Source organism: Agelaius tricolor, unplaced genomic scaffold (genome assembly GCF_023055355.1).
Source record: "Agelaius tricolor isolate 1412-34295 unplaced genomic scaffold, bAgeTri1.0.p SCAF_1, whole genome shotgun sequence".
NCBI classification, from domain to species: Eukaryota; Metazoa; Chordata; class Aves; order Passeriformes; family Icteridae; genus Agelaius; species Agelaius tricolor.
In genome coordinates, this window is record NW_027269261.1 from 47,066,649 (window position 1) to 47,092,751 (window position 26,103).

At 34.9% G+C, this 26,103-nt stretch overlaps 1 protein-coding gene across 4 annotated transcripts in view; it reads left to right on the top strand.

Annotated features, from left to right (window-relative positions):
• FMN2 (formin 2) overlaps positions 1–26,103 on the top strand; it is a 153,065-nt gene that overhangs the window by 21,627 nt on the left and 105,335 nt on the right. For 3 of the 4 annotated variants that reach the window (XM_071432704.1, XM_071432716.1, XM_071432711.1), the window contains exons 3-5: positions 8,107–8,254; positions 12,473–12,534; positions 24,979–25,011. In XM_071432704.1, coding sequence (XP_071288805.1) covers positions 8,107–8,254; positions 12,473–12,534; positions 24,979–25,011 — 243 coding nt within the window. The remainder of the gene's footprint in view (positions 1–8,106; positions 8,255–12,472; positions 12,535–24,978; positions 25,012–26,103) is intronic. The other variant, XM_071432706.1, reaches the window with a different exon arrangement.

A 26,103-nucleotide genomic window follows, 5' to 3' on the forward strand; every position in this document is an offset into this window, starting at 1 on the left:
CCTCATTATATTATCTTAGTAGAGTAAAATAATCCTGAAATTGACGTGTCTACAGGGTGCATCTTTGGCACGAATGTAACAACAGGCAAGTTTTTCCTTCCTGTTGGAGGATCATGGTCTTTAGTAAGTAGAGGTCTCATCTGCTTGGCTCCTCTCTTAATAATCACCAAAGGTATAAGATAACTATCTTCAGAGAGTCATCAATAATGTGTATAAATTATAAATATTTTCATGAGTATTTTAACTGTTCAAAACAAGGAAGAACCTGGCATTTTCCTATCAATATGAGGCAACTTTTTTTATCAGCTCAGTGCTAAGAGATACTGACAGTACTTGATGTTTGAATTTTGTCCAGTAGTTGCAATTAACGCACACTGTGGATGTGTAGTCCCTACTTATGACTTCCTGTTTCAGATTTTCCAGTTCACGCTGTATAGTTTTAACCTACAGGCAGTTTTTTCTTTCATAGCGAGTTCATACTTTTCTTCTGACAGGCTTTTCAAGTAACTTTCTGTTGTTTCTGAGCATTAGGTTTAAAACACCTAAATCCTGAATGAAAAATTATTTTGTGATAGGGGCTTTCTTTTATAATTTTCTAAGTGCTTTTGAGAAGAAAACTGAGCATACCTTAATATTCATAATGAATTCCTTTGTTTGAAGAACTTAATCTCTATTTCACACTGAAGGGTCCAGTAATGACTACTTTAAAAGTGGCACTAAAAAAATATAATCTTCTTTCATCTTTCCTTGTTTGTGATTTGATTTTGACTCAGCTATATCTCTGCATCTCTTTTCAGTGCTTCTATTTAATGCTCTTACTCAGTTGAGTACAGCTGTTAATGCCTTCTTGATTTATTAACAGTTTCAGCACATTCTATAATGAAAGGGCTAAATAAAGTCTTCTGGCTGGTATCTTTTTTTGCTGTATTATGATGTGATTTTATACAGTCATGTTTGACAGTTTGGGATAGGCACTTCCCCTTTTGCCATTTGCAGTTATGATGCCTGACTAGGCTGTCATCTGTTTCTGAAATAATGCTTCCCCAAGGAAGCAGCGAGACAGCATGAATGGAAAATGCTGCAAAAATGGCTGTTTTCCTATTATCTCCTGGCCACCTGTGGCGATGCAAATGCTTTCTAAGGAAATAAAGATGCTGCTTTCTTTCTGCTGAGTAGGAGCAGATGGTGGGACTTTGCAAGTCGGAAGGAAGCGAAATTAGTGACATGAAGGCTTGACTTAATTTTAACTTATTTGCACTGCTGATATCAGTCTGAAAATTAGTAGGAAAACAGATTGTAAATAGACTCCTTTCTCAGAAGACAGAGACAGCAGATACCAGTGATCAGTTTCCAAAGAAATTTCCCAAGTACTGACATCAGCTAGGAGAATTTTAATTCTATACTGCAGCACATAGCTGGCAACAATGCGTGCAGCATTTTTTCAAGCATACTTTCAATGCTTGGGTATATAATAAGTAAGACTGAATATAGTCCCATCTCAGAGCAGTATTTATCAGAGCAGTATATTGGAGTACTCAATTTTATCATAATACATTGGAGTCGATAGTGAATAAGACTTTAAAACTGAACAGGTGAAAAATGTGGACTAGAGCAGAGAAAACAGATGGTTAATCTGCTGTCTTAATCTTTGTCTCAAGTGTAAGTTACCACAGCAGCAAATATTGGCCAAATCAAAGCCCCCATGTCTCCTCTTGCCTTGTCCAGTCACACTTAGTGGCACTTTGTCTTTTGTGGTGACCAATTCTGAATGTTCTTGAGTGTAATACAATGAAAACAGTTGTTTGATCATTGCACCAAAGTATTGTTCTTATGCTGCTTCTCTACTTCCATTCTTAAAAAAAAAAAAAAAAAAATTACTCTTGTTAGCTCAGGCCCTGAGGTCTTCTACTCTTTTACTCTTTTCTTCTTTTTCTTTATTTTTTCTGTTTCCTTGTGGTGATGCCACTATACGCACTTTCAACTTAGATGTTTTATGTGTAGGATGTTGCTAGGTTTTCAGGGTTTGTTTTTTTGGCAATGAACTTTGATAACTTGCTTGTTGTTTGGAAGAACTGCCTCAAGAGCCATATACTGAATGTTAAGTTTACACCAACTGTTTAAATTTTTTAGTATCATTGTACATATGATGAAGGTGGTGGTCAACCTGTCACCTCAAGATATATAAATAATTTTATGACTTTTTGTAGGTTAGTTCTCTTTCTTCAGAATGTCGGTCATAAAAAAATTGCCTTTTCTCACTTGGAATTGCAAATAAATTGAGGGTTGAATTTGCATATATATTGCATATCTCTTTCAAAGAGAGTTTTTACAATAGTAAAAATTACATTGTCAAATTGCATAGAGAAATTTTCTAAGTAAGCAGTTTGATTTGCATAATTCAAATTTTTCAGAGTCCAAACCCGTGGAAGAACTGTGTCAGTATAAATGAAAATGATTCCTGATGAAGAAGCTTCTTGTCTCAGCTTAGATTTTCTGATGAGTCAATGAGAAGGCAAACCCTCAGGTCCTGTTAGTAGTAGCTGATAACCTGGTGGTCTTGGGATGTGGCCTTCCAAGTGGATGTTTTAGTTGGATGTGTAGAGAAGCTAGGTCTTGACCTGTTTTCTTGAAGGTTAGCCACTGTTCCTTCTTCCAAGGAAAGTTTACTGTAAGCTCACCAGTTGAGCCTATTCAGCTCTGAAAAATGTAGAAGTTACTGGGGAACAGGAAGACCAAGACAACACTGTAACAGAATGAGAATAGATGTGGAAATCTGAAATTTAGTTTCCTGATTTCCTTTCCCAGTGAGAGCTCTAACTGCAGAGCTATTGGCTTTCTTTGCCTCTCCTGGGATTTAGTGTTGAATCCTGAGTGGAGTTTGATGGGATCAAACATGTTTTTTCTCTTTCATTGAGGAGGCTGAAGTCATTTAATGGGAAATAAATGTTTCATGATTTTTGACAACTGAAGTGTTTTTAACTTCATTGTTGAGGCACATTGGTTCTCTGAAAAGAAACAAACCCTTTGACTCAAGTAAAATGCTTATGTAACAAATTTAGTTCATGAGGATAAAGTGCTGCTTCAGCTATACATTACAGTATTATGAAGGACTTGCTGGCTTTCAACCTTGGAAAGCATCTGTGCTCACTAGTGCAGCCCAGGGCAGCACAAGTCAAGGGCCATGTTTAATCACTGCTCTGGTTCTCTCAGTGGCAAGACAGAGCTTTGTTACTGAACCTGTCCTCAAAAAGTAAACCACTTTCCCCATTCTTAAAAGTATTGATTTCTTTATTTAAAAAGCTGCTTAAAATAAAGCAGTCTCCTGCTGATAAGAGCATTTTGAGGTAGTCTGGCTCTAGTTTCTCAAACTAAAGCCTTGCTTCTGCAATTAACTCTTTGTATGCAGTGGAGAACATGCAGTTGACTTTCTTTCATTTTAGAGGCTGTCTGCTTACTATACTAGAATGATTAAACCTCCTGAATGGGAAAAAATTAATTCCTTCCACACACTTGAAGCAGACTAAATGCCAAGAAATTATTTACAAATTTGGACAAACTCTTTGGAGCTCTTAGCCTGGAAAACACCTCTGAGACGTGGAGTCTGGTCCCTTCTTATCCCAAATAACATAAAATGGAATTCCTCTATGAGTTCATCTCATTACATCTTAAATGCAGTTATACTTTTTCCTCTCTTAATTCTTCAGCTTCTTCCCACTGAAAGAATGTCATCCAGAATGACCTGATGAGTAGGAACCTTCTCATAATCACTGCTCTGTGTTTTACTCCTGGCCCATTTATACTTGCCTCAGAACATGCCAACGCTACTGTTCTTCCCTTTTCAGGATAACTCTGAATGTTTATACTTCTAGTGAAAAAATTTTCAAGTTTATTATTCAAAAAAAAAAAAAGTTCTGCAAAATAGAGCCCTACTACCTCACAGCTCAATACAGTAACCATCAGGCACATTAGTACCATTGCACCGTCATGTAAGAAAGTTCAGAGGTACTGCTAAAATACTTTCTCCCTCTACTGCTACCCAATACTAGCAGTATTGTGCTGCTGTACTGCCTCACCTTTCCCACCTTGACTTTGCTTTGGCTTTTTTCCTTGAGAATTTTCTAAATATGTCTGGTAAGATTTTTTTCCCCCTTGATCCTCACATTGCTATTTCATGCTTTTGCAGCCATGTGGGGTGAAGGTGCATTCACCTATTGCTGTTTCAACCCCATCTCCTATACATCTTTTAAGCCTTTCTCACAATGGCTGTTTTTGTTCTTTGAGCTGGAAGCAGATAAACAGCTGATTAAAAACTGAAACGACATTGAGCAGATGGTTGTACTACCTGCATATCTCCAGGAGCAATATAGCATGCATTCAATGTTGCATATTATATTCCTGCAGTGAGTGATATACTAATCTGTAATTCAGTCTGTGGCCCAGGGAACAAAACTGGTCTCTCCATGAGAAAAACATGTGACCCTTTTTCTGAAAGGTCCAGGCCCACCAGAATGACTTCTGATGTTTGCTGCAGGTCTAACTCATGGCCCTACTTTTGGGTCAACCAGCCACATGGCATTTGCTAGGGGCCTTTCTTTGAGTAGCTTCCAACATTCATTTCTGTTTTTAAAGATGAGCCAGACAGAATCTCCAGCTCGAGCGGTGAAGTGAATATTTGATATTAATTTATTACATAGTTGAAGTGTAAAACTGTGGTACCAGAGAATTAAAAGTTATAACAAAAAGCCCTCCTCTGTGCATACTGAGAACTGTCTGGGAAGAGAGTGAGTTAAACTACAGACCTGACTCTGTGATTCTAAGTGCTAGCATCTATAAGTGGTAAAATGTATATTGATTAGGTACCATCAGATCCTGCAGGCAGTTTGCCTCGCCCATGTGCAGATGCTCTGCACTTTTAAGAACCAGTGGAAAGTGCTGTGTAAGGATGTGTGGAAACAAGAACTCTTCTTGACATCATGTTTAGTGCACTGGACTCAGACAGCTTGAAGCTTTCAGATATGAGCTTGAATAAATAAGACTGGGATCATTTATTACTAGGACATGTATGTGATTTTTTTCCCTCAAAAGAGATGCTTTAAAGACTAAATAGTGGATTCTGAGCAAGGTGAAGGGGAAATTCCAGATGTATCCAAAACTTGATCACGGTAAGTGTATTCACTGACTGTATGTACAATGATATTTAGTAAAAATTGCCTCTGAAATAAAAAGATTAAAGGAGAAAAATTTTAATATGGAAATCTAGGTTCATGGATGATTGCTTTGTAATCATTAATACTAAAAAGAAATCGGATTTTTTTTTAATTTGGATTATTTTGGGTTTTTTTGCTAGAACAGGGCTTTAGCATCACAGAACTGCATATTTCTTTCTTCAAACAGTTCTAAAAATCATGCATATTTATGGCATTATCAGATTTAAAAGAGGAGAAATTAGGTGGGTTAGTATATTAACTGAAAAGGAGCTAAAGACAAAACATAAATGGTTTTGGACCATAGCTTCAGTACGTAGGAATTAGGATATTCAAATGATTTTCATCTTTTGAAGGGCATGAAAGTAGAGACTGGGTTAATGTTTTCTCTTTTAAAGTGTAATTTATGGACTATCAACTTGCCATCCAGACTATCTTTCTGTCATGAGGGCATGAGGGTTTTTCATATTTTAAATAGCATTTATGAGCTTGCAAGTAATCTGAAGGTAGTTATTGTTAAATACCTTGTTTATATGGATATGCTTTCATTATAGTGCAAGTCCATAGCATTTTGAAAAATCTACATTTACATCTATAAATCTCCATTATATGAGGTGTCTATTCTAATGTCCTTCTCTGTATTGAATAGAAAACAAAGAAATCCCCCTCAAATGCAATGCAAACAATAAATACTGTCTTTTATACTCACAAACAAAGCTCCCATGCTGGATTAAGAGTTTTTTACCAAGTTGTGTGATGTTTTAATTTATAACTGCTTATATTTTATATGCTGTAAATTATATCAGCAAGAACATAGGTACTTCATATTTTCTTAGCTTCATAATGTATACCATCTGTACAATAATTCTGAGCTTTTTTTTTTTTAAATACATCTTGATTCATGTAGACTAATCTTATTTCAAGAATCTATTGATAAATTATTCTATTATATCTTTCAAGAATTGGCATGGTGAAATGTCATGTCCAGGAACAGTTTAACTGTTTGTCCTCCTCATTTATGTTATGTCAACATTACCTAATTGTCATTTGTTTTACTGCCCTACAACCCTACATGTAATCCTGTTGAAAGTCATCTGTGCTTAGTCATTTAACCCTGTGCAGAGCACGTTCTTCCCTGTGTTCCCTGGACTGTAAAAGGTGGTAGAATGGGCAAGAAAAAAATTGTTCTGGTTTTTCTCAATTACTTTTCAAGTCTTATTTTCCTCTGTGTTTTTAATTGAGATTTAAATGGTGCGGAAACATGACTAATAGCAAAATCCAGGACTTTTTCTTCACACAACATGTACAGGTAGGACTCCCTCTCCTTACTTAAACAGTATTGGAAATTGGGCAGAAACTCAGAAACACATATCCTCTAAAAAGCTGGAAATAGACAAAGGGAAAGAATTAAGTGACTCAAAGGACTGAATTAATCAAGCCTTTTCAGATGTCCAAATAGAGTAGGATAGTAATGCTACTCTAATGGATGGGCTTTTCAAGGATAATGGACTTCAGGGTATGTAAAGAACCTGATATTATTTTTTTTATTAAGCTTTTTATCCATTTATTTTTACCTTTATCTAAAGTCAATGTACATGCCTGGATTTTTGCCATGGTTTTCGTACTGAGAAGGTCTAATGAGCTTCCTTTGACCCTGACTGAGGTACCCTCTGTAAACCAGAGGTTTTTCCCTTATTACCAGCATTTCTCTGTTCCAAGTAAGCTGCTCCCAATAGAACATTTTTACTCTTACAACAATTTATTTTTAGGCAAGTAGAAACTTAGTCACATAGAATAGTGATTATCCCAAAACCAAGCACCATTTTCTTCTTACTCCTGCATTTCTCTTCAAAGTTCTTTATCTGTCAAATTAAAAAAAAAAAAAAAAGTTTTAATCTAAAAATGAAATGTGTACCAGCTTTTACTCAGGCAGTAGAATGAATGAAGTCTAATGAACATCATCTTTGTAAGAAGGTATTACTGTGATATGACAGTGTTTTCATCCTGTGACTTGGTATTTTTTCCTAGTTTTGTGCTGCATTTGCATCTTCCAGATCACTTGCTAGGTTACTTGTGCAATTGCTGTGAATGATCTCTATAGAATTAACAGTATTATAAATGTTTGATCACAAGGTGTGCATGTTGATGCAGACTAGGAGTCACAAGAATAACTGCTTGAATTGTGGTCATCTAAAATCTTGCTGTTAGCTTAAATCATAAGTTTGCCCTAGTTTTCATCAGAAACTCTCTGTGTCCTACTTTTAATCATAGACTCAAACTCAAAGCTGTTGAGCAATATGGATATAATCTGATTTGAGCTCAGAGGACTAAGAATACCTTTAGCTGTTGGTTTGGGGTTTTTTTCTTTTTACTCCAAAAGAAAATCCACCTTTTTACCTGTTTTTCTGAAAATAGTAAAATAGAAATTATAAAAATAGGGCTGCAAAGAGTGCATATATCAGTTTAATTACTGCTGAAATAATTCTGTTCATTTTCCTTCCTTGTGTGTTTGGTGTAAAATGATTATGTATGATGTGGAGAGAGATATTTCCCTCCAAGCCATAAAACTGGCTGTATGTGATGAAGTGCAGTCATGATGGAGAGAACGTGTTATTGCTGTAAGAGCAGAAGTCACAAAGAGTTCCTCACTCAAAAAGTACTGAACTGTATCTTAACATGTTGTTGGGTTGTAGAAAACAAAAAGCCTAATTTTCTGTTGTTAATGAACATACCTATTTTAATATAGATTTATCTTAAGTCTTTATCAGACTGAAGAGCATAAAACCAAGTCTGTCTTGATACAGGGGCTGTTGAGTTATTTGTACTGGAAACAAAAGCTTAGATATTTTGACCTTGTCTTTCTATATGAACTTTTCCACTGTTTTTTTTTCTTAAATCACAGCAAGACCAGCTTTATACTTGGGCTGCAGTTAGCCAACCCACACATTCAACAGATTATGTTGAAGGAAGCTTTCCAAGGAGAATTCCATCTGCGTGGCCTCCACCCAAACCTCCAGATGAAGAACAAAGGCTCAAAATTTCAGGAGAAGGTACAGTTCTTGGATACAGAGAAGATAAATGTATAGGATATAGGAGGCTGCTGTGTTTTAGAATCTGAAATATAAACTTAGTATCTTAGCTACTAACAAACACCTGGTTTTGAGAATCTTGGATTAACATCAGAAATAATGTCAGCTAGTGTGCATCTAATAAAAAATATTCACCAAAAATGCATTCTTTTTGTTAGCAACCAAGATGTGTACCTGGCATCTGTTAAATAATGGATTTTGCCAGGTGCTGTGATATTGATTCTTTTCCAGTATACATACCTTCAGAGCTATGAGATATGAGTTCTTTTTTCTTCTTAAAAATATGAAAACTTCAGAAGCTGACTGGTGCTACACTTAAAGTTATTAAAGTGGTGTAAGATATTCCTTTGTAGATTCAGCAGTCCTGGGCTGACAGAGGGGTAGGAAAAATGTATCTGAAAAAAACAAAACAAGGACTTGTTTACAAAGTCAGTTTACCTCAACATTTGTGAGGTTATGCTACCAGATGAATTTCTGCAGTCTTCTTCACACTCTTTGAGAGCTTTGTTGACACTGACAATTAAAACCAAGCAAGAAAAAAACCTCCCTTGTAGTTGACAAAGAAATTTAGAAGAGGATTTCAGGCCTGTTTTCTGTTAGTAGCATTGACCCATAAATACCACAGGTTCTTGGAGGCTTTGCTTTCCATTAATTAGTATTCAGAAGCTCTCAAAACTGTAGTCTGCATTCATCCCCATGCTGTCCATGGAGAGCCACTGGGTATTCTCAAATTTTTCATTCCCTTCCACTCTTCATTGCTCAGAGTTGAAGAGTTAAGTCATTATTCCAACAGATCTCTTTGAATTACTTGTAGGCTTTGGGTGGAGTTAATTTCAGATTTCCTTCTCTTTGGGACTTCTCTGCCACTTCCTCTGGAACTATTTCTTGCACAGACACCTTTTACCATGGCAACATTTTACTTTTACTGGTACCACTTTTTTCACTGTTCACAAGCAAAACAAGTGATGCCAACAAAAATGGAATACTGCTGTATTTTTCTGTTTAATGCTATGCCTTTTACCAAAGGAATTCTATTGGAGATCAAGCACACATTTCTGCATCCATCTCACTGATGTAATTCAGAGTGTGGAACTCTGCAGAGATGGATTGTTGAGCTAGTCCAAGTTTTAACCAATGATCTCCTGTTTTATGCTGTATTCAATGGAAGTGCTACCATATGTAGGAGTAGAATTCAATGCCATCTACTCTGAGAGTTGTGTTTCTCAGCTGGGAGACTTAGCTAATGGATGTGTGATTGCACTATTTATGACATGCTGTGCACTTGAAAAACAAAAGGGTGAATTTCAAATTAAATAATTTTGAGGTTTTAGCCCAGCAGAGGATGGTGTAAGTCAACAAGAGTTTAATTTCTCTAAAATTTAGAAGAATGTTGATAACATAAAATATTTTGAAATTTAAAAATACACTTAGAAGTGTATTTCTATCAAAAGGACAATAGTAATAATTTTAAATGTATTCATTTTGTATGTGATTTGTTTTCATCCTATGTTTTTCTGTTTATTACACCTACTATATGGATGTAACATGTACAGGACTTGTCTGCTCCTTATCTCAGCTACTGCCCTCTCAAAAAAAAACCTGCAAAAGTATTAAGAAATAGAGCTAGAAATAAAGTGAAAAAATATGTATTGGGAGTTTTTATAAGTTTTATATAAGTAGTTATTAAGATTTATTTATTGAAATTTTGGTGTGATTTTTCAATGTAGGACATGGAGGAAAAGTTATAATTCTTTTGAATACAACTTAGGCAGATGAATAATTTAACTTTCTTTAATGGTTCACATGCTTGCCATTTGGAAGAACCTGGAGGTGAGTGATGTGAAAACTGAGGATTAACACCTTCCTCAAAATTTTTAACTAAATTATTTTGTGTATTTACATCTTTGCAGTGTGTAGGGGACAAATATTTTTTTAAAAGGTTTAAGTTATTATGTGCAGGGCAGCTGTATTTTGTTTTATATATAATTATTGCTGTCTGGATTAAGGAGACCACCATTATAAGCAATAGCTCCTGAAAAAACCATGAATTTTAGACAAAAGCATTTATTGAGAGAGGATGCAGCAGGATGTGTTTACAGAACCTTTGTTTTTATTGTGTGCATTAACATTAGAAAAGGTAGTAGGTAGTTAATCATCTGTTTAGTGTAGTTTGTATTTAATAGTGTTCCTGTATGCTCTGTAACATGTGAAGCATTGCTGGATGTGTGAAAGGGGCTGTTAGAGCAGTTGGGAATTTTTGGGGTTTTGGGGCAGTGGGTTTTGTCAGGTTAATTATTGTTGTTTGGTGATTTTTTAGGTTGGTTATTTATTTAAAAACAGATATTTGGAAATATCTAATATGAATTTGGGTTCAAGTCAGCAAATACTTATACTAAATGCATTTTCCAGTTCTGGATTCAGTTAAGGTTTTGGACAAAATGGGCCAACATCAACAGTAAGATCAATGTGTATGGGACTAATTTTCTATTTGAACACCCAATCTCTTCCTGTCTCTTCTTATGGCATTTCACTCCACCATTATCACATCTCAGCACATTGCCTGAATCTAAATTCAACAGGATATTTGAAATTCAATTATTTTAATTCTTTGCTGATGACACTACTCAACACACAGCAGAAGGCAAGTAAGCAGGCACTAGAGTCGAATCATCCCATCTCCCATGGGGCTGTTTAACCACTTGTGAAGACATTCAAAGATTATCTAACTTCTGCAAAATGAAACAGTCTCAGACCACTAAATATCAGTCTGGGTTTGCCTGAAATCTAAGTTAGTCTCTTAAAAAAAAGTATATTAAAAAAACCAGAAAAAAACCCAAACAAAAAAAAAAATTGTTTGATTTGCTTTAAAGGAAAGGTTTCATTTCTCATACAGAACTCTTTTCCTGAATCTTTTTTTTTCCAACTGTGGTGGTAGTATTTGGGGTTTTTTTTTCATTTTGCTTAACAAAAAGGGTTGTTCTGCTGGAAGTAGATTTTATTTCCAAATTTTGTCTGACTAACCTTAAAATTAACTGCTCAGATCACCGTGACTTCAGCTTATATTTAGAATCCTTTTTAGAAGGATAACATTTCTGAGGTAAAAATAAGCTAGATAATTCTGTCAAATTGTTTAATATTGACCAATACATAGGAGCAGTCTGGTCCTATTTTCTTAAGCATTTTTATGTAAGGGAGGTAGTTGTGCTAATTTGTATGGCAGAAAACAGTGTTGTGGGTGCATGTCTAATACTAGAAAATCAGCATAGAATAAATCTGTTGTGAGCAAAGATCAAACAGATACTAACATTTCTCTCAAACACAGAAAAATCTAAAATATAGATTATTAGTTATTCATTGCTAGGTGCAGCTTATCCACAGCTGCACCTGTGGATAAGCTGTAAAAAAGTTGTGGATTGTAAATTTTCAAGCCTTGTGACAAAACTCACACTTGCAATGAAACTTCTTCCTTGTATGTCTCACTTCCCAACAGTTGGGATTGTCAGAAAGCTGTGAGGAGGCCAAGTGTCCAAAAATGAATCCAGAAGCTCTAGTTCACAGCTGTTTCACTCTTTCTGCAAATGGTCAAGAGATTTCCCTGTGGAATAGTGGTACCTTTAAACATACAGGAAGGACCCCACACATATAGTCTCTGGGCAGGTGTAGAGAAAAATACTTCTGTTCTTGTTATATGTAAATAACTGGGCTATGAGTAAAGAGACATTATTAGCTGTAGCTCCTAAACTGATTAAAAATCTTTGCACTGTGTAGCTGCTGTGGAGTTGTTTGCTTGTTTGTTTTCCTTTTCCTGATTTTTCCTATTGGGAAACTGAGACTCAATGTAGTTCTTTAAGGTCAGAAAAGTCATCTGGTTTTAAAATAAGAAATAGGATCTAGCTGTGGAGTGTCTTATGTTTTGATCTATTTTTAAGATCTATATTAGTACCTATGTCTGTGGAGTTTTCAAATTTCTGAGGTAGTGAAAGAAAGGAAAACATAGTTGGCAAGAGTCATCCATTTTAAGGACAGGTAATTTATGGGATAATTTGGAAAGTGGGACAATACCATTCTTTTCTTTTTAACTTTATACCCTATTCATGAATTTCTTAATGTGTATTTTAAAAGATCAATCATTTTTTTATTTATAGAATTTTAAAATCTGTATCTTCTTTTCAAATTCAGAGTTGAAATCTACAGTCCTAGAAACAGAGAAGCAATGCATAGGTGGTGTTCAGCAGGCACAGGTAAGATTCTAACAGAAATGTTTGATTATTTTTTTAAAAGTGGGTAAAAAGCAGTACTTCTTTTCAGATATTTTTGAAATAGTTTTGTGTACTAAATGTTCTGTATGAAAAAATTCTGAAGTGAGGATGTTTTATATGCTCCATAGTGGATGCAGGTGTAAGGATTGAAGGTTCCTGCCTGCCTAAGGTGATTCTTACAAAATGTTATTGTCCACTCAAAAGTTAACCCTCTGATGGTATTAGTAAGGAATAGTTATAAAATACCTTATTATAATAGCTAATCTACAAAAGTGCATGTAAATGATAGTGGCAGGGATTTTTTTCTGACTCTCTCCTCAAACTTACAGCAGGGGTAGTATGTGAACAGCTTTAGAGGGCATGCTGAACTTAAAGAGGAGATAATGTAATGCTGGGACAATGGAGACAGTCTGGGTTGCACTTATGTGACAGAAACACCGTCTACCTTATTTTTTTAGCATGTGACCATACATGTTCTTCTATTCTTTATTAATGGTGGTGCAGTTTAATAGGGCTGAGGAACTTCAAATTCTGTTTCCTCAATAGGAAACAGCCTTATCTTACTTGTGGATAACACTATTCACTTGTTCTGGAATTATTAGCAGGAAGGCTAAATTCTGAAATATTGGTTTGAAACAAGCAGTGACCAAAAGCTCTTGGAATGTCTTTTCTTCCTCCTCTGTTTCACGGCTTGTTTCCCTTGTTTCCCCCTTTGTGTTTGTTTTGGGGTTTTTTTTTTATGGGGTGTTTTTTGTTTCTTTTGGTTTGCTGGGTGTTTTGTTGTGGGGTTTAAGGGGCATTTTTTGGGTTTTGGTATTTGTTCTGAGGCTTTTTGTGTTAGTGACAGGACAATTCAAGCATCACTGTATCAAGCAGCATTTGTGAAAATGGTCAGTAATTTTCTTTTCAGGGAAAAATAAGGAATGTGAAGTTAAATACATACTTCTAATCATTAGACATGCAAATTTCATTTGGGCTTGATCACATATTTTGTGAGCCATGGGTGGGAAGAGTATTGTACTAACTTTATGGCTTGCCTTGCCAAACAACTTTAAAGAATTCTTCTAGTTGGTTATCTAAATTCTTCTAACTTCATAATATGGAACATTTTAAAACTGCAGCTCATTAATTAAAATAATATTACAAAATAATTCTTCATTCCAGCATTTTAAGTTTAACGTAAAATATATTTTTCTCATGATAATTTTATATTCCAGTCACCCAGGTTTCCCTAAAATTATTTCTACTATTAATTGTGGAAAAGCACTTTTCCCCCTATACTTCCAGGAAGTTATTGCATGTAAGGAGTATATTTAACCAATCTCTAGTACTATAATTCATTGCAAGAAATTACCTATACAAATGATTTTTTTTTTTGGAAATGTAATTAATTGAAATAGGCTTATGAATATGTAGTTATTTTACTTATTAAAAAAAAGTATTATGATAATTCCTATGAGAATGAAGTTTAACCAGGAGTTCTTGAGCACTGCATGATCACTTGAATGGCATTTACTTGTGGTTGGGAGCTTTTCTTTATTTTTAGAACTAGCTTAGTGTCTTGTCCAATCCATGAATTCCATTTGCTAGTGTTTAGGAGATACCCATCCTTCTTACTTTTTGGTGATCCCTTATGGCAGTAACATGAACTTCTTCCATTCTATACTATTATTCATCAATAATCTGCAGGACTAACAGGATCACCTCACTTGCAGAAAGTCGTCTCAAGTTTTTTCTGTATTATGTCATCATCATTCTAGTTTATTTTAAAAATCAGGGTGGAGGTTTTTGGTTTTTTTTTTGAGGAACTGTATGTGAATAAAATGTTGTCATATGTTCAAGTTATTTCTGTAGTGTCCAAAGCAGTCACGCATATTCTACCTATCTATCAGTGTTTAACTACATCAATCTATAAAACATCTAGAAAATAGCATGGCCATCATGTTTGTAGGTAAATCCTGTACTGCAATCAGACCATTCTTTTTGTTATCTGTACATTTTTTAAGTGACAAACACGTTTCTATTAGAGATCAACCCTCTTGTGTGGTCTACAGTTTTAATTTCTGTAAAAAGAAAATGTTGGCTGAAGTTAGTCTAATAGGTGATTTTTCTCTTTTTCTTTTCATACATAAATGAAAGAGAGCTCTAGTTTAAAATTTGAATTGATCAACTAAGTTGTTTTACAGACTTCCCTCTCTTTTGTCTGGGAAAACACGTTTCCCACATACTACTAATATAATTGAAGATTATTGACCAGAACACAGTTGTAACATGATGTGCTGATAAATTATCTCAGTCATGATAAACAATTAAGAAAAAGAATCAGAATAAGTTTAAATTAAAGGCACAAGTAATACAGCCTGGATTGTATACTTTGTTATCACTTGATGGAGCTTCTTTATATATATCCTCTCCATTTCCTTATCTTTATTATATATAATCTGAATATTTTACAGCATAATTTCTGGACATTTTTAAGAGTATTTTTTTTGAGTCCAAAATATCAATTTTTTCTAAATTACAGCTACAAAAACAAGGCTGTGGGGGTGTGCTTGCTTTTAATACAGGAATTGTTAGGCAGTGGAAAAATAAGAGAGTTGGCAGCCGTTTCAAGTCCTGGTTTTGAAATGCCAAATAGCAGCGATGCCTGCTTAGTCTTCCCAGTATGAACAGAGAACATTTTGTTAGCCTTAACTCCTTTAGTGAAAGAAGAAGAGAAAAATTGAGTGTCCTAATTTAGAAACTCTAGATTCAAACCTGATATTTAAATTTGACAGCCGTACTTTGTGCAAGAGCCAGTTTCTGTTCTGTTTGTACCCTTGATCTTTTGTACTATCCTCATACTTTTCCTTACATTTTAACTTTTCAGAGTAGTTTGATTTTGTTTGCATGGTAGGTAAAAATAGATGCTTAGCAAAAAGATGAAGAAAAAAAGTCCTTTAATTGTAGGATGAGTACAGGTAAACTAGGCTTTGGTTAGTAGTGGGACATTACAGAGCCAGAAACCTAAAGTTGTTTGAAAGGCACTAAAAAGTATTGTCTTATTCACCATATTATAAAATCATTTTAAATTTCTATGTTTGATCATTTGTGATGAGAGTCTATTCTGTGGACCACACAATTTTAAAAACAAAGCCCTTTTTACATTTATTTAATTGTCAGCATCCAGATATAATGGATACTTCATGCCAATTCATGCCTGGTCCCTGTAATCCCATCTCAGGAGAGGAGGTTTTGCCAGACTGTTGCAGTCTATAGCAGTTTGGTTATAAGACAATTTACACTGACTATTTAAACCTTATTTACATCAGAAAAGCTTGTCATCAAAAAAATTCTCATGCTCATAATGTTTCTGTCTTAGTTTGGTTTGGTTCACCACATTTTACCCTACAAATAAATCCTCCACCAAAATGATATGCCCTTTTGGAATTCCAAGTACTTCCACTGGTACTAGAAGCCAGACAAAATTTTGGCAGTTCTGAGGTGCTGAAGGTGGGTTTCTGCTGCATAATCTATTGGCATACTTTCCAGCAATATCATAGGGAAACAATGCTAATCTTAAAAAAACTTGCATGCCAGGTTTTGCCATCTTGAAGATACTTTCTGCTTTATAAAAACAGACTCATGGAGTGTGTCTTTAGAATATTTCTAACCACCCCAATTTTCTGTCAGTAGGGACCTTTGTTCTTATGCTAGTTTTTGACTATGACTTATTGTAATTCCTTAGGGCAATAGCTTAGTGAGATTGGAAATGTTCCATTTTTGACACTTAGTAATACAAGAAAAAAGGTTCTGAAATCCTTTAAGATAAATACATAATCAGTCTGTTTAAAAAGTATAAAACATTGGTGGGACTGGAATTTACTTTTCATTATTATAAAATGTCACCGCTAGAATTTGTCTCAGAAACATGCATGCTGCCCAAAGCTCTCTTAAAAGAAATTTCGGAGATTATTCTTTGTAGGTGAACAGAAGATAAAGAAGGTAGAGGAAAGATTAGTCTGAAATGGTGAAATACTAAAAAGAATTTTTAAAAAGGTGAGATTTTATAATCCTGCCTTAGACTGTTATGATATTTGGAGTCTGGTATAAAACCTGTGTTATTTCAGTATTACACAGTTTTCATCAGCACATAGACCAGCTAGAAACAAGACTAGTGAGCCACTGGCTTCAACAGGAACCTGAGGAAAATTGGGAACTCTTCCTCTGTTGCCTCACAAACAGCTCTGTGGCATTTTTAACACTGCCTGATTCTGCTTGTTCTTTCTTGAGATATTTATTAAGGAAAAAACTGTGAAGTGTCATTCCCCTTCCATCCTTTTGCTTTTTGACAAGTTAATTTTTGTAAGGGGGAAGAGAAGGCTTGAGGAAGCAATGAACAGTTAGTCTAAAACAATTCTTTTCCTACAAAGATATGACTGCCAGAGTCGTAGATTTCAGCAGGGAAAAATAAGTTACATACTTGATTAAAAAAAATCCAACCAAAAATATCTATGACATATTCAAAAGGATCTACTATATACAGTTATCTCATTGAGGAAATAAAGAATTATGACAGAAGTAAATATTTTTGGATACTTCCTTATGAATCAATTGAATAGAATTGTATTTCTTCTTTTAAGAACAGTACCAATGTAAACTTTCAGCAAAATCATGCCAGCACACCCAAATTTCAGAAAACAAAAAGTTAAATTGAGAGTTATTTTTTCAGGGGTTTTTTATCTTGCAAAATGTAAAGCCAGATTTGTAATATGTGATGTGGAGGAGACTTTACATTGTAATTGTAGGTCCAATGTTATAATTGGGGTAACTTAGCTTTAAGCAGTGGAATTTCAGGAAGCAATGTAGATAGATGGTGTTTTCTTATTAGCATTCAGAGTAAATGATGTTTTATCAGAAACATACAGAAAGGAAACAAATTTTGTAGGAAACAAGGTGATACAAACCTGGCAGGAGCCTTTACTGCCAGGGTCATAGGAACTGCTGAAATGCAGAGTGTTTTGCTTAGGCAGTAAAGGGGAATTTAACTTTGTGGAACTCCATGACAAGTTTAAGTGCAAATCAAGTATTTTATGTTCATGTTCACAAAACATAATTTTTATGCAGAAGTTTCAAGTTTTATTGATGGAATTCTTAGATTCTTAATATTGGAAGTTACTTTTCAGTTCAAACGTGCTGCCATTTTCAGGTTTATTTTTGGTTTGTTTTCAGAAAGCCTTAGAAGCACAAATAGATGTTTTATTTCCTAAAACTGCAGCAAGTAAATTAACTAAAATTTTTGAAATATGAAGTGAGATTCTCTGAGTTGAGACCTTAATACAGCTTAAATAGAAACTGTCTGTTTCAGTCTGTGCTGCTTCCCACATGGCTAGTAGCCACTTTATAATTTAATACTGTCATCTGATACTGGTGGGGTTTCTTTGGCCATGAAAGAAGGATGAGAAGACAAATAGAAATATCAGAAACGAGGGAAGAAGTGCTTATTGAGACAGTCTGAAGGGCACCCTAAAGTCTGCCTACTCAGCCACTAGATGGCAGTTAAGTATTTTTGCATGGATTGCGAGGCACTTGCAAGTCGTTCCCAGGCGGTCCTGCAGATACCCTACTGCGGGAATTTTTTTTATTGTCTCAGTCAAAGGAGTAGCTTTCTGCTAATTAATAACTTAGCCTTTAAAATGTACATACACTTGCCCTGTTTAATCAAACCAAGATTTAGCAGTCTGAGCATCTCTCAAAGCACATCCTCTACCTTCCCAACCCCTCAAAACACTAAATATTTAGAAAGCACTGCTCTGTCACTGTTGTTTTGGTTAGTTAGTTGGGTTTTTTTTAAAACCAGTGAAATGAAAACATTTGGTTTGGTCTACCAGCCTCATGGATGACTTCCTTTAAAGTGATAATTAGTAAGTTATCAATTAATTACTATCATTTAATAAAGAGGTCAATATCCTGTTGAAGATGAAATTTGTTTCTTCAACCGCAACCATGAACCCATTTTCTATTTAGTTCTGATGAGGCAGAAGTTTAAAAAAAAATAAAAGGGAAAAAATTGCATCGGACATAATTAATTGACAAAAACATAGAAAATAAATCACAGACTACACATTTAAATGAAAAAACAGGCGTATAGAATGTCATGCCTGTGTGGTAGAAAAATGTAAGCAGTTAATTCTCAGAACAAATATTAGTGTTTTGTATTATATCCAGACTTCACAATACTTGGATTGACTTCTGTTATTTTGCTTGAAGGCAATGTTTGCCTTTTTAAAAGAAACAATACATTTTCTTCTTTTCAGTGGAGTTACAATAACACATTTTTGCACTCTTCCTCCCAGTCATGGTGAGACTAAAATTTGTTTTCTCTAATCTGTGTTCTTAATGTTAATGTCAAGATGAAGTTTTACTTCTGTGCTCATTTTAGTTTCAAAGAATCTTTATTCTCTTTTTCCACTTTTATTGAGACAGACATATATCATAGATCTGAAACACATAAAAATCATAGCACAGTTAAGTGTTGAGTGGAACATTAGGAGATTGTGATGTACAAACTCTTTTCCACTAATGCCCTCCTCCAAGCAAGGTTAGCTTTCATGTTTGGTGGTTTTTCTCAGGACTTTGCTCATCTCTGAGCATGGGTATGAGGTGATGGTAGTATGTATTTCCTGCTTTGCCTAGTCAGTGGTAAAAAGGTAAGTCTTGCTCTATTTCTGATGCATTGTTTTGATAACAGCTAAAAGAGATGAAAATGTGTGCTGTAAAAACCTGTATTTCCTGTGAGTTACTTCTTTCAGGCATTGATTAAAATTCTTAAGAAACTGTGGGTTAAGTTCTTGCAACTAATCTCATTTCACAGCTTCTTCATCACAGATTTTATGAGAATGTATATTAACAATAATAGCAACAATAGTAGTAGCAATAATGTAGATTTTGCATCCTTTAATCATAATGGGCATTCTTCTCTTTGTGTTTTGACTAGGCTTTATACTTAGACAAAGATGGGGTTTTTTGTCATTTTAGGTACAAATTCTTTGACATGCAGCACCAATGTTAGGGTTTGGGCAATAATTGATAAGAAGAAAAGGAGAATGAGAGTAAAACTGAGAAAATAATTTATTTTAACAAGAATTGTTTGGCAATGCTTTAAATCCTTGACTATAATGCGAGAGACTTTCACTTTCTGGAAAAGGAGAACTATGGGATAGGGATTGCATAGAAAGAATTATCACTTTTCTGTCTGTGTTTGATTCTAAGCATTAATGTATTTCTTCTCTTGCCTTTTACAGTGAGTTTCTTGTAAAATAATAACACAGTACTGTAAGTTCCCTTAGGGAGCAGTGAATGCAAATTCATGATAGCTATATGCTTACTGAAAATTCTGTTTAAATTCTTTACTCTCTTCTCCTCTGACTCCTCACTGTTCTTGCTCATGAAATTAAATAAATTTGAGGTAGTGCTTATGCCATCTATGAATTCCTAGTTAGAGCAAAATTTATGAGCTGTATTCATTAATTATTTAAATACAATTTTTTTCCTAAATTCTCTAAACCAGAAATTCTATTTCAGATGAAAGTCCATAAACTCCTTTTATACCAAACTATGATTTGTGCTGTAAGTTCCATTATTTACTTATGAAATTTGGCTCATCTTTTGGAGACCAGTGAAAACAGAGATTTTGTTTGTTCAATGGTAACATCCTATACTTGGATTACGTAGAATATTTTTGGTACTATACTATTTAGATTTCAAGCTTTTTTAAAAAAGAATTCCACACAAATTGAAGAAAACAGCTGAAGAAATTACATGAAATACAGGAAAGCAGTTTGAAAAAGTGTATGTGTGTAAGTCTGTGTATGTGTGTACATATCAGTATGTGAAAACTTCTTGTAACATTCCTAGCAGGACATTTAATTTGGCAAGTGGACTTAAACTATTTGAGAGACCTCCTCCACACAAAAGTGAGAACTCTTTCAAGTTCTTCTTATATTTCCCTTGGCATTAAATATCAGGTGCTACCTTTTAGTGGTGTAAATCCTGAGATTTTCTACAATATTCTCTATGTAAAAGGGAGATAAAAATGCTTTTCTTAGTAGAAATAAGTATTCATTTAACTCAAAAGTGCCTTAAATAATTTAAAAACAAACAAATGAAAAATTACATACTGCCAAACCTAAATGAGAACTTAAAAGTAAGGCTGAGAATAATTTCTACTCTTTGGATACAAGGTAGAGTAACCAGTTTATCTTCTACTTACATTTAGATCAAAAGTTATTACATTTTCCATCTTAAGCTGGTATAAACAAAAGCAGTAAAATCACTTTTTTCCTTTTCTGTGTTTTGAATACCTGTTTATCCTTGTATTTATTCTTTAGAGAGGAAGGCCAAAACTATACATAAAAACTAACTTGCATATTCCAGAATGTGCAATTGCTGTCTATGATTATTCAACTTTTTCTAAATATACAAATTGGGGGTTTTTTAAATGTTCGTGATGCCAGAAAGATTTTAGTTAACTTCTCTATACTTAAAGCTCATTTTTGATTACTTGATTTTGATTGACTTTTCTTAAAGTTCTTTCACTCAAAATGATACAGCTTTGTTTCTAATATAACTTTCACACTTTTAAAGAGTTAAAGATGATGAGATACTTTCAGGCCCCTGCCTTCAGCATGTTTATGGATATGTTTGTGGAGGCTCTCTTTCCATTTCTCCAAACCTTTTCTGTTGTGAGCAGTGGGCTTGGACTTCAGTGTATCTACAAAGACTTATTCTTACTGTGGATATTTTTTGCTGCTTATTCCCTGTTGGAAGCTTAAGACAAAAGCAACATGTGAACCTCCCATTTTGTGGTCTGGCTGAACTCTTAGATGAAAAGGGCAAGTACTGTGCAGAAGTATCATACTCTGGACAGTTGCTTATCAGAATGGGGCAAAGTTCATCTGAAAAATCTTCACCTTTCTTGATCTCCCCTACTAGAGCTTAAAAGGCATTCCAAGCCCTTCAAATTTAAACCATTAATGTTCACATTTTGGCTCATAGAATCCATATTGTTATTTCTAGCATAAAAGCTTACAATTGATACATATAAAGAGCACGAAAATAATAATAGAATTAGTTTTCACAGTGACTGCTTTCCAGATTGCTGGACAATTTCAAGTGGAATTGAAAACCAGAGAAAAGGTCTGGTGTGAAAAAGTTCAACACCTTTCTCTAATGTGTCAAGGCAGTAATGTTCAAGGTATGCCAGATTTTATGTTTTAACAGAATGAGATGAATTGTTGTCTTGGCCTGGATACACAGGAAAACTACCCAAACACTTTAGTATCATAGTTGAAATACTTTAGAAAAACCACAGGTGACTAAGAAAGGAAGAAATTAATCATATGTTAGGCATTTCAGCAAGAAATTTCAAATTGAGGAGAAAATAAATCCAGACAGTTTTTTATCCAAACTTTTAAGGAAATCTGACTTTTAAGGTACCTCTTCCTTATAGGCTGCTGACATAAGTGGCTAGGTTCTGGTTATCTTTTCATCTGCACTAGCAGTCCCTTGCAATCTATAGCACAGTAAATCAAAGACACCAGAAACAGGTAAAATAATTTTATTATAAAAAAATTAATAAAATTCAGCTTTTCTTTCAGTACCCAGTCTCATTTACATGCTTGCTTTACACTGGATGAGTGATAGAACAGTTAAATTAATTTCTGAGCTAAATTAAGCTATGCGGATAGTAAACCCCTTTTGAAGTCTTATTTATCTATATATTGTTTCATACCTCCCTAATAATGAAATTTCATCTAGGCCAGGACAGAAACCTTCAAAATTTGAGAGGGACATTTTGGTTGGTTTTTCAGCCTGGATAGTCAGGACATTGCTCATTGCCCATGGAACATGCACAGCCTGTTTGAGAAGTGCTGGGGACTGTTCTATAGCCATACACATTATTTTTTTCTTGCTCACTCTTTCATACTCAAGCTACCATGATAAAAAGTGAGGGTTAAGCTTCCACAAGTGTTATTTGTGAAGGTTTAAAGTAATGCTATGTAATACTACAGTAATTAAACTTGACTCCTCTGCATCTCCTAGGGTGGTCAGTTGTTCTGTGAGATTTTATTTTACCTTGTCTTGTCTTCAGTCTATGAAAATTCTTTTGAGGTTTCTATCATAGTAAAACCTGGGGATAACCTAAGGTTATTTTCCAACTACGTTAAGAGTTACTCCTTAAAAAGAGAAAACTCTTTTAATCTTTGATGTATCTCAAGTTGATTATTTATTTAAATGGGTAATGCAAAGAACTGAGATCTTATCCTCTGAAATATGCTTAGCTCAGAGATAAGGAATTCAAACTGTTCAGGAATAGAAACTTCAAGAATCTAAGCTCTTTTTTCCTCTGACTTCCAGCTTTCCAAGTCAGCATTTGCAATGCATGCATCTTTCTTCAAAGTTATAGGTTCCCTGTTGACTCTGTGTTAGTTTATCTGAACTATTTGAATTTCAATAATTATGGATCTCTGCATGTAATGGTTTGGGGGGTTTTTGTCACACATGATAGGTGTGACAAAACCACTAGGTTGATTAGACATGTCCCAGCTGTTTAGGACAGGAAGAGCTGCCTAGTCCATTGCCAGCCTTGTGCAGGCTGGTGTAATCCATTTGTTGCAATGTGTCCCAGAGTGGGAGTAGCTCACACTTACCAAATAAGTTTTATGACTTCAGACAGGGCAATGCGCAACACTGTTTTTGTTTCAGGGCTTGCTTGTTCATTGTTACACCGGGGAGCATCACTTTCTTGTGGTTGTAGGAAGAAAGATGGACCAGTGTGAAAAAGTGTACCCCTCATTCCCATATGTGCAACTTCAGAATAGTAAAAGCTTCACTCAAAAAGGTTTAATCAGGTAGTCTGAGGAAGAAACTAGTATCCAATACTAATTCTACTCCTTCAGCAATTCTCCCTGATGCTATTGGCAAGTTTGCCAACTTTTGACTCAATTTTTACTGCTGTAAAAATAAAATGCTGCAATGAGCCTTGAGATTAAGTGAAATGTGAGAATAATTAGATGGATGCTATTTTGTTTGAATGCAAATCAAGTCTCCACCAGTACTTCTCATTTGCCAATTACTGTAGCACTAAAAATGCCTGTTAAATGTTGTGTCTCCTTTTCTTAAGGTTGATCTGCAGTTGCAAGAAGTAGCTTTGAAAATGAGACAGCTTTAAAGAGAGAAACCTGAATAGAGATCACATTTCTCTGACTGAATTAAATTCTTACTGTGGCTCTACTTTGTGCCATTCGGTGAGCGTGCGCGTTCAAAAATGTTTCACTTCGCGTAGAAAAGCAGCATTTATTAACAAGCAGTTGGAAAGAGCATCCTTCTGAGTTCCTGTGCACTGCTAGTATTTCCAAGTGCTCCCAGGCACACTTACTAGAAGAGCTGAGGGGCCTTATTTTGCCATCTTAATTCTGTTTAACTATATGCTTCTATTTCCTGTGTGTTCTTGCAACTAGGCAGCAGCATAGACTCTGATTCATGAATTGTGATGTAGAGAAACTAAAAAGTCAAGTTTTTTTCCAAAAAAAAAAAAGAGAAATCAAAGCAAATATAATCCTAATATCTAAATATAAATTCTATCCAAAGAGGAAATTTCATGACACTAGGTGACAAATTGCTGAAAATCATCAAAGTGCTGATGCAACTTTTTGACTTGTAATAGCATAAGGTATTAATTTCTAAAACCAAGATGTAATATGTCTTTTTTTTTTTCAAATATGCCAAAATTACCAATAAGAACTGTCATTATGTTTATTAAAAAAAAAAGATACCTTATGGCTGTTATGTAAGTGAATAAAAGCTGAGATAGGAAGTTATAGACAAGTACAGACACATATGTATGTCTATATATACATAGACTAGGGCTAAATTTCACAGATGTGGGGGTTTTTTCTGCCTGGAAATTTAGTTATAGAAGGGTCTATAGGTTTCAGTCGCTCATCTGACAAACTAGGTTGTCAACTCTGTAGAAGGAGGTAGCTGCATTCTGATCTTTTACATGTTTGAAGATCCTGGACATGTTCCATCTATATAGATCAGCTTTATGCTGGACATCTGAAGTGCACATGTGGAAAACATGACAGGATTGGAATGAATTCTATGTAATGTACATGTGCAGATCCACATGTACAACCTTTAGCCAGCAAAGCAAATATTTCCAGATCCGTGTACAAACAATCCTATCAGTGCAAACCAAAAACATCAGTCCCAGACTGAGCATCCAACTCATTGCACATGGAACATGTACAGCCTGTGTGAGAAATTCTGGGCATTGTTCTATAGCCACACACCTCTGAAATGTTTTTCCTGCTCACTCTTTCATACTTAAGCCACCAGGATAAAGCAAGGGTTAAGCTTCCACCTTTCTTTCTTTCTTTACAGAAAGAAGACTGTTCCACAGTACCTGGGTCCTGGGTAAGAACTCTAGGCAAGACAGAGTTTCCTCATATCTCTTTTAAACCCCATAGGCTTCTGCTGTGGAATTGTCCCCTGGATTGAAAATGAAGCTTCTTTTCATTATGTGTGTGTAGGTTTTTTAATCTCAGTCTTCTGGTCCTTGTCAACAGTTTTTGACCATCTTTTACATGTATGAAAAATTGAGTATTCTCCTGCTTATTCTCTAAGGAAATAGTAGAATTTTTTTATTTCTGGTTGGATTTATATAGTTTTGATTTCCTTCTTGTTTGATAAGCCCTTTCAAATCTAGAGGTCAACTTTAAAATAGGACAAAGTCAAAAATCCAATTAAACTGCTCTGAGGGTGTCTTAAAATTCTAAATGAAAAATATGTCTGTCTAAAACAATTACTGAAACACATAAATACTGGGGCTGTGTTTTGTTTTGCTTTTGGTTTCCTTGTTTTTAAGACCAAACAAATTCAAGTACATCATATCCTCTGGATAAATATCTCTTCATTCACATCAAAGTCTTGTTTGTTCATACTAATGCTGTTTTCCATGAAAACCTGGTTGGTTAGGTATAACACAATAGGAAATCACCCACTTGTTTGAAATTCTGTATCTTAAGGATACCAGAAATGCTGCTTCTTAGGGCATGGCTAAACAGCCCCTTTAATTCACCAGGACATTTTAATATCTTGTCTGAACTGCAAACTCATCTCACTGCATTGCTCATTTTTAAAAACCTTTCTAAAAGAGTTCTGCTCCTGAAATAAACTTAATTATCTGCAGGGTAAATTGTCTTGTAGGAGAGTGGACTCTAGTTTTTTCCTGCAGCTAACATAGAATTACAGTATTCAAGAATTACTTCTTTTTCTTGTTAGAAGTTGAATCTAATCTTCCAAGTAGAAGAGTTTTTAAAACAGTAAACTGTTCTGAGATCAGCCATTTTTAAGGCAAATCTCTTCAGAGCCATTGAATATTGTGCCTAATCCTCTTGGCTGCAGTTTGTTTATGGCAGAAATGAATTTACTGTATCTCCTATAAAACCCTTGTGGAGTGTTCTTACAGTATAAAATGGGAGCTTAGGAGAATTACAGTCTGGGGAA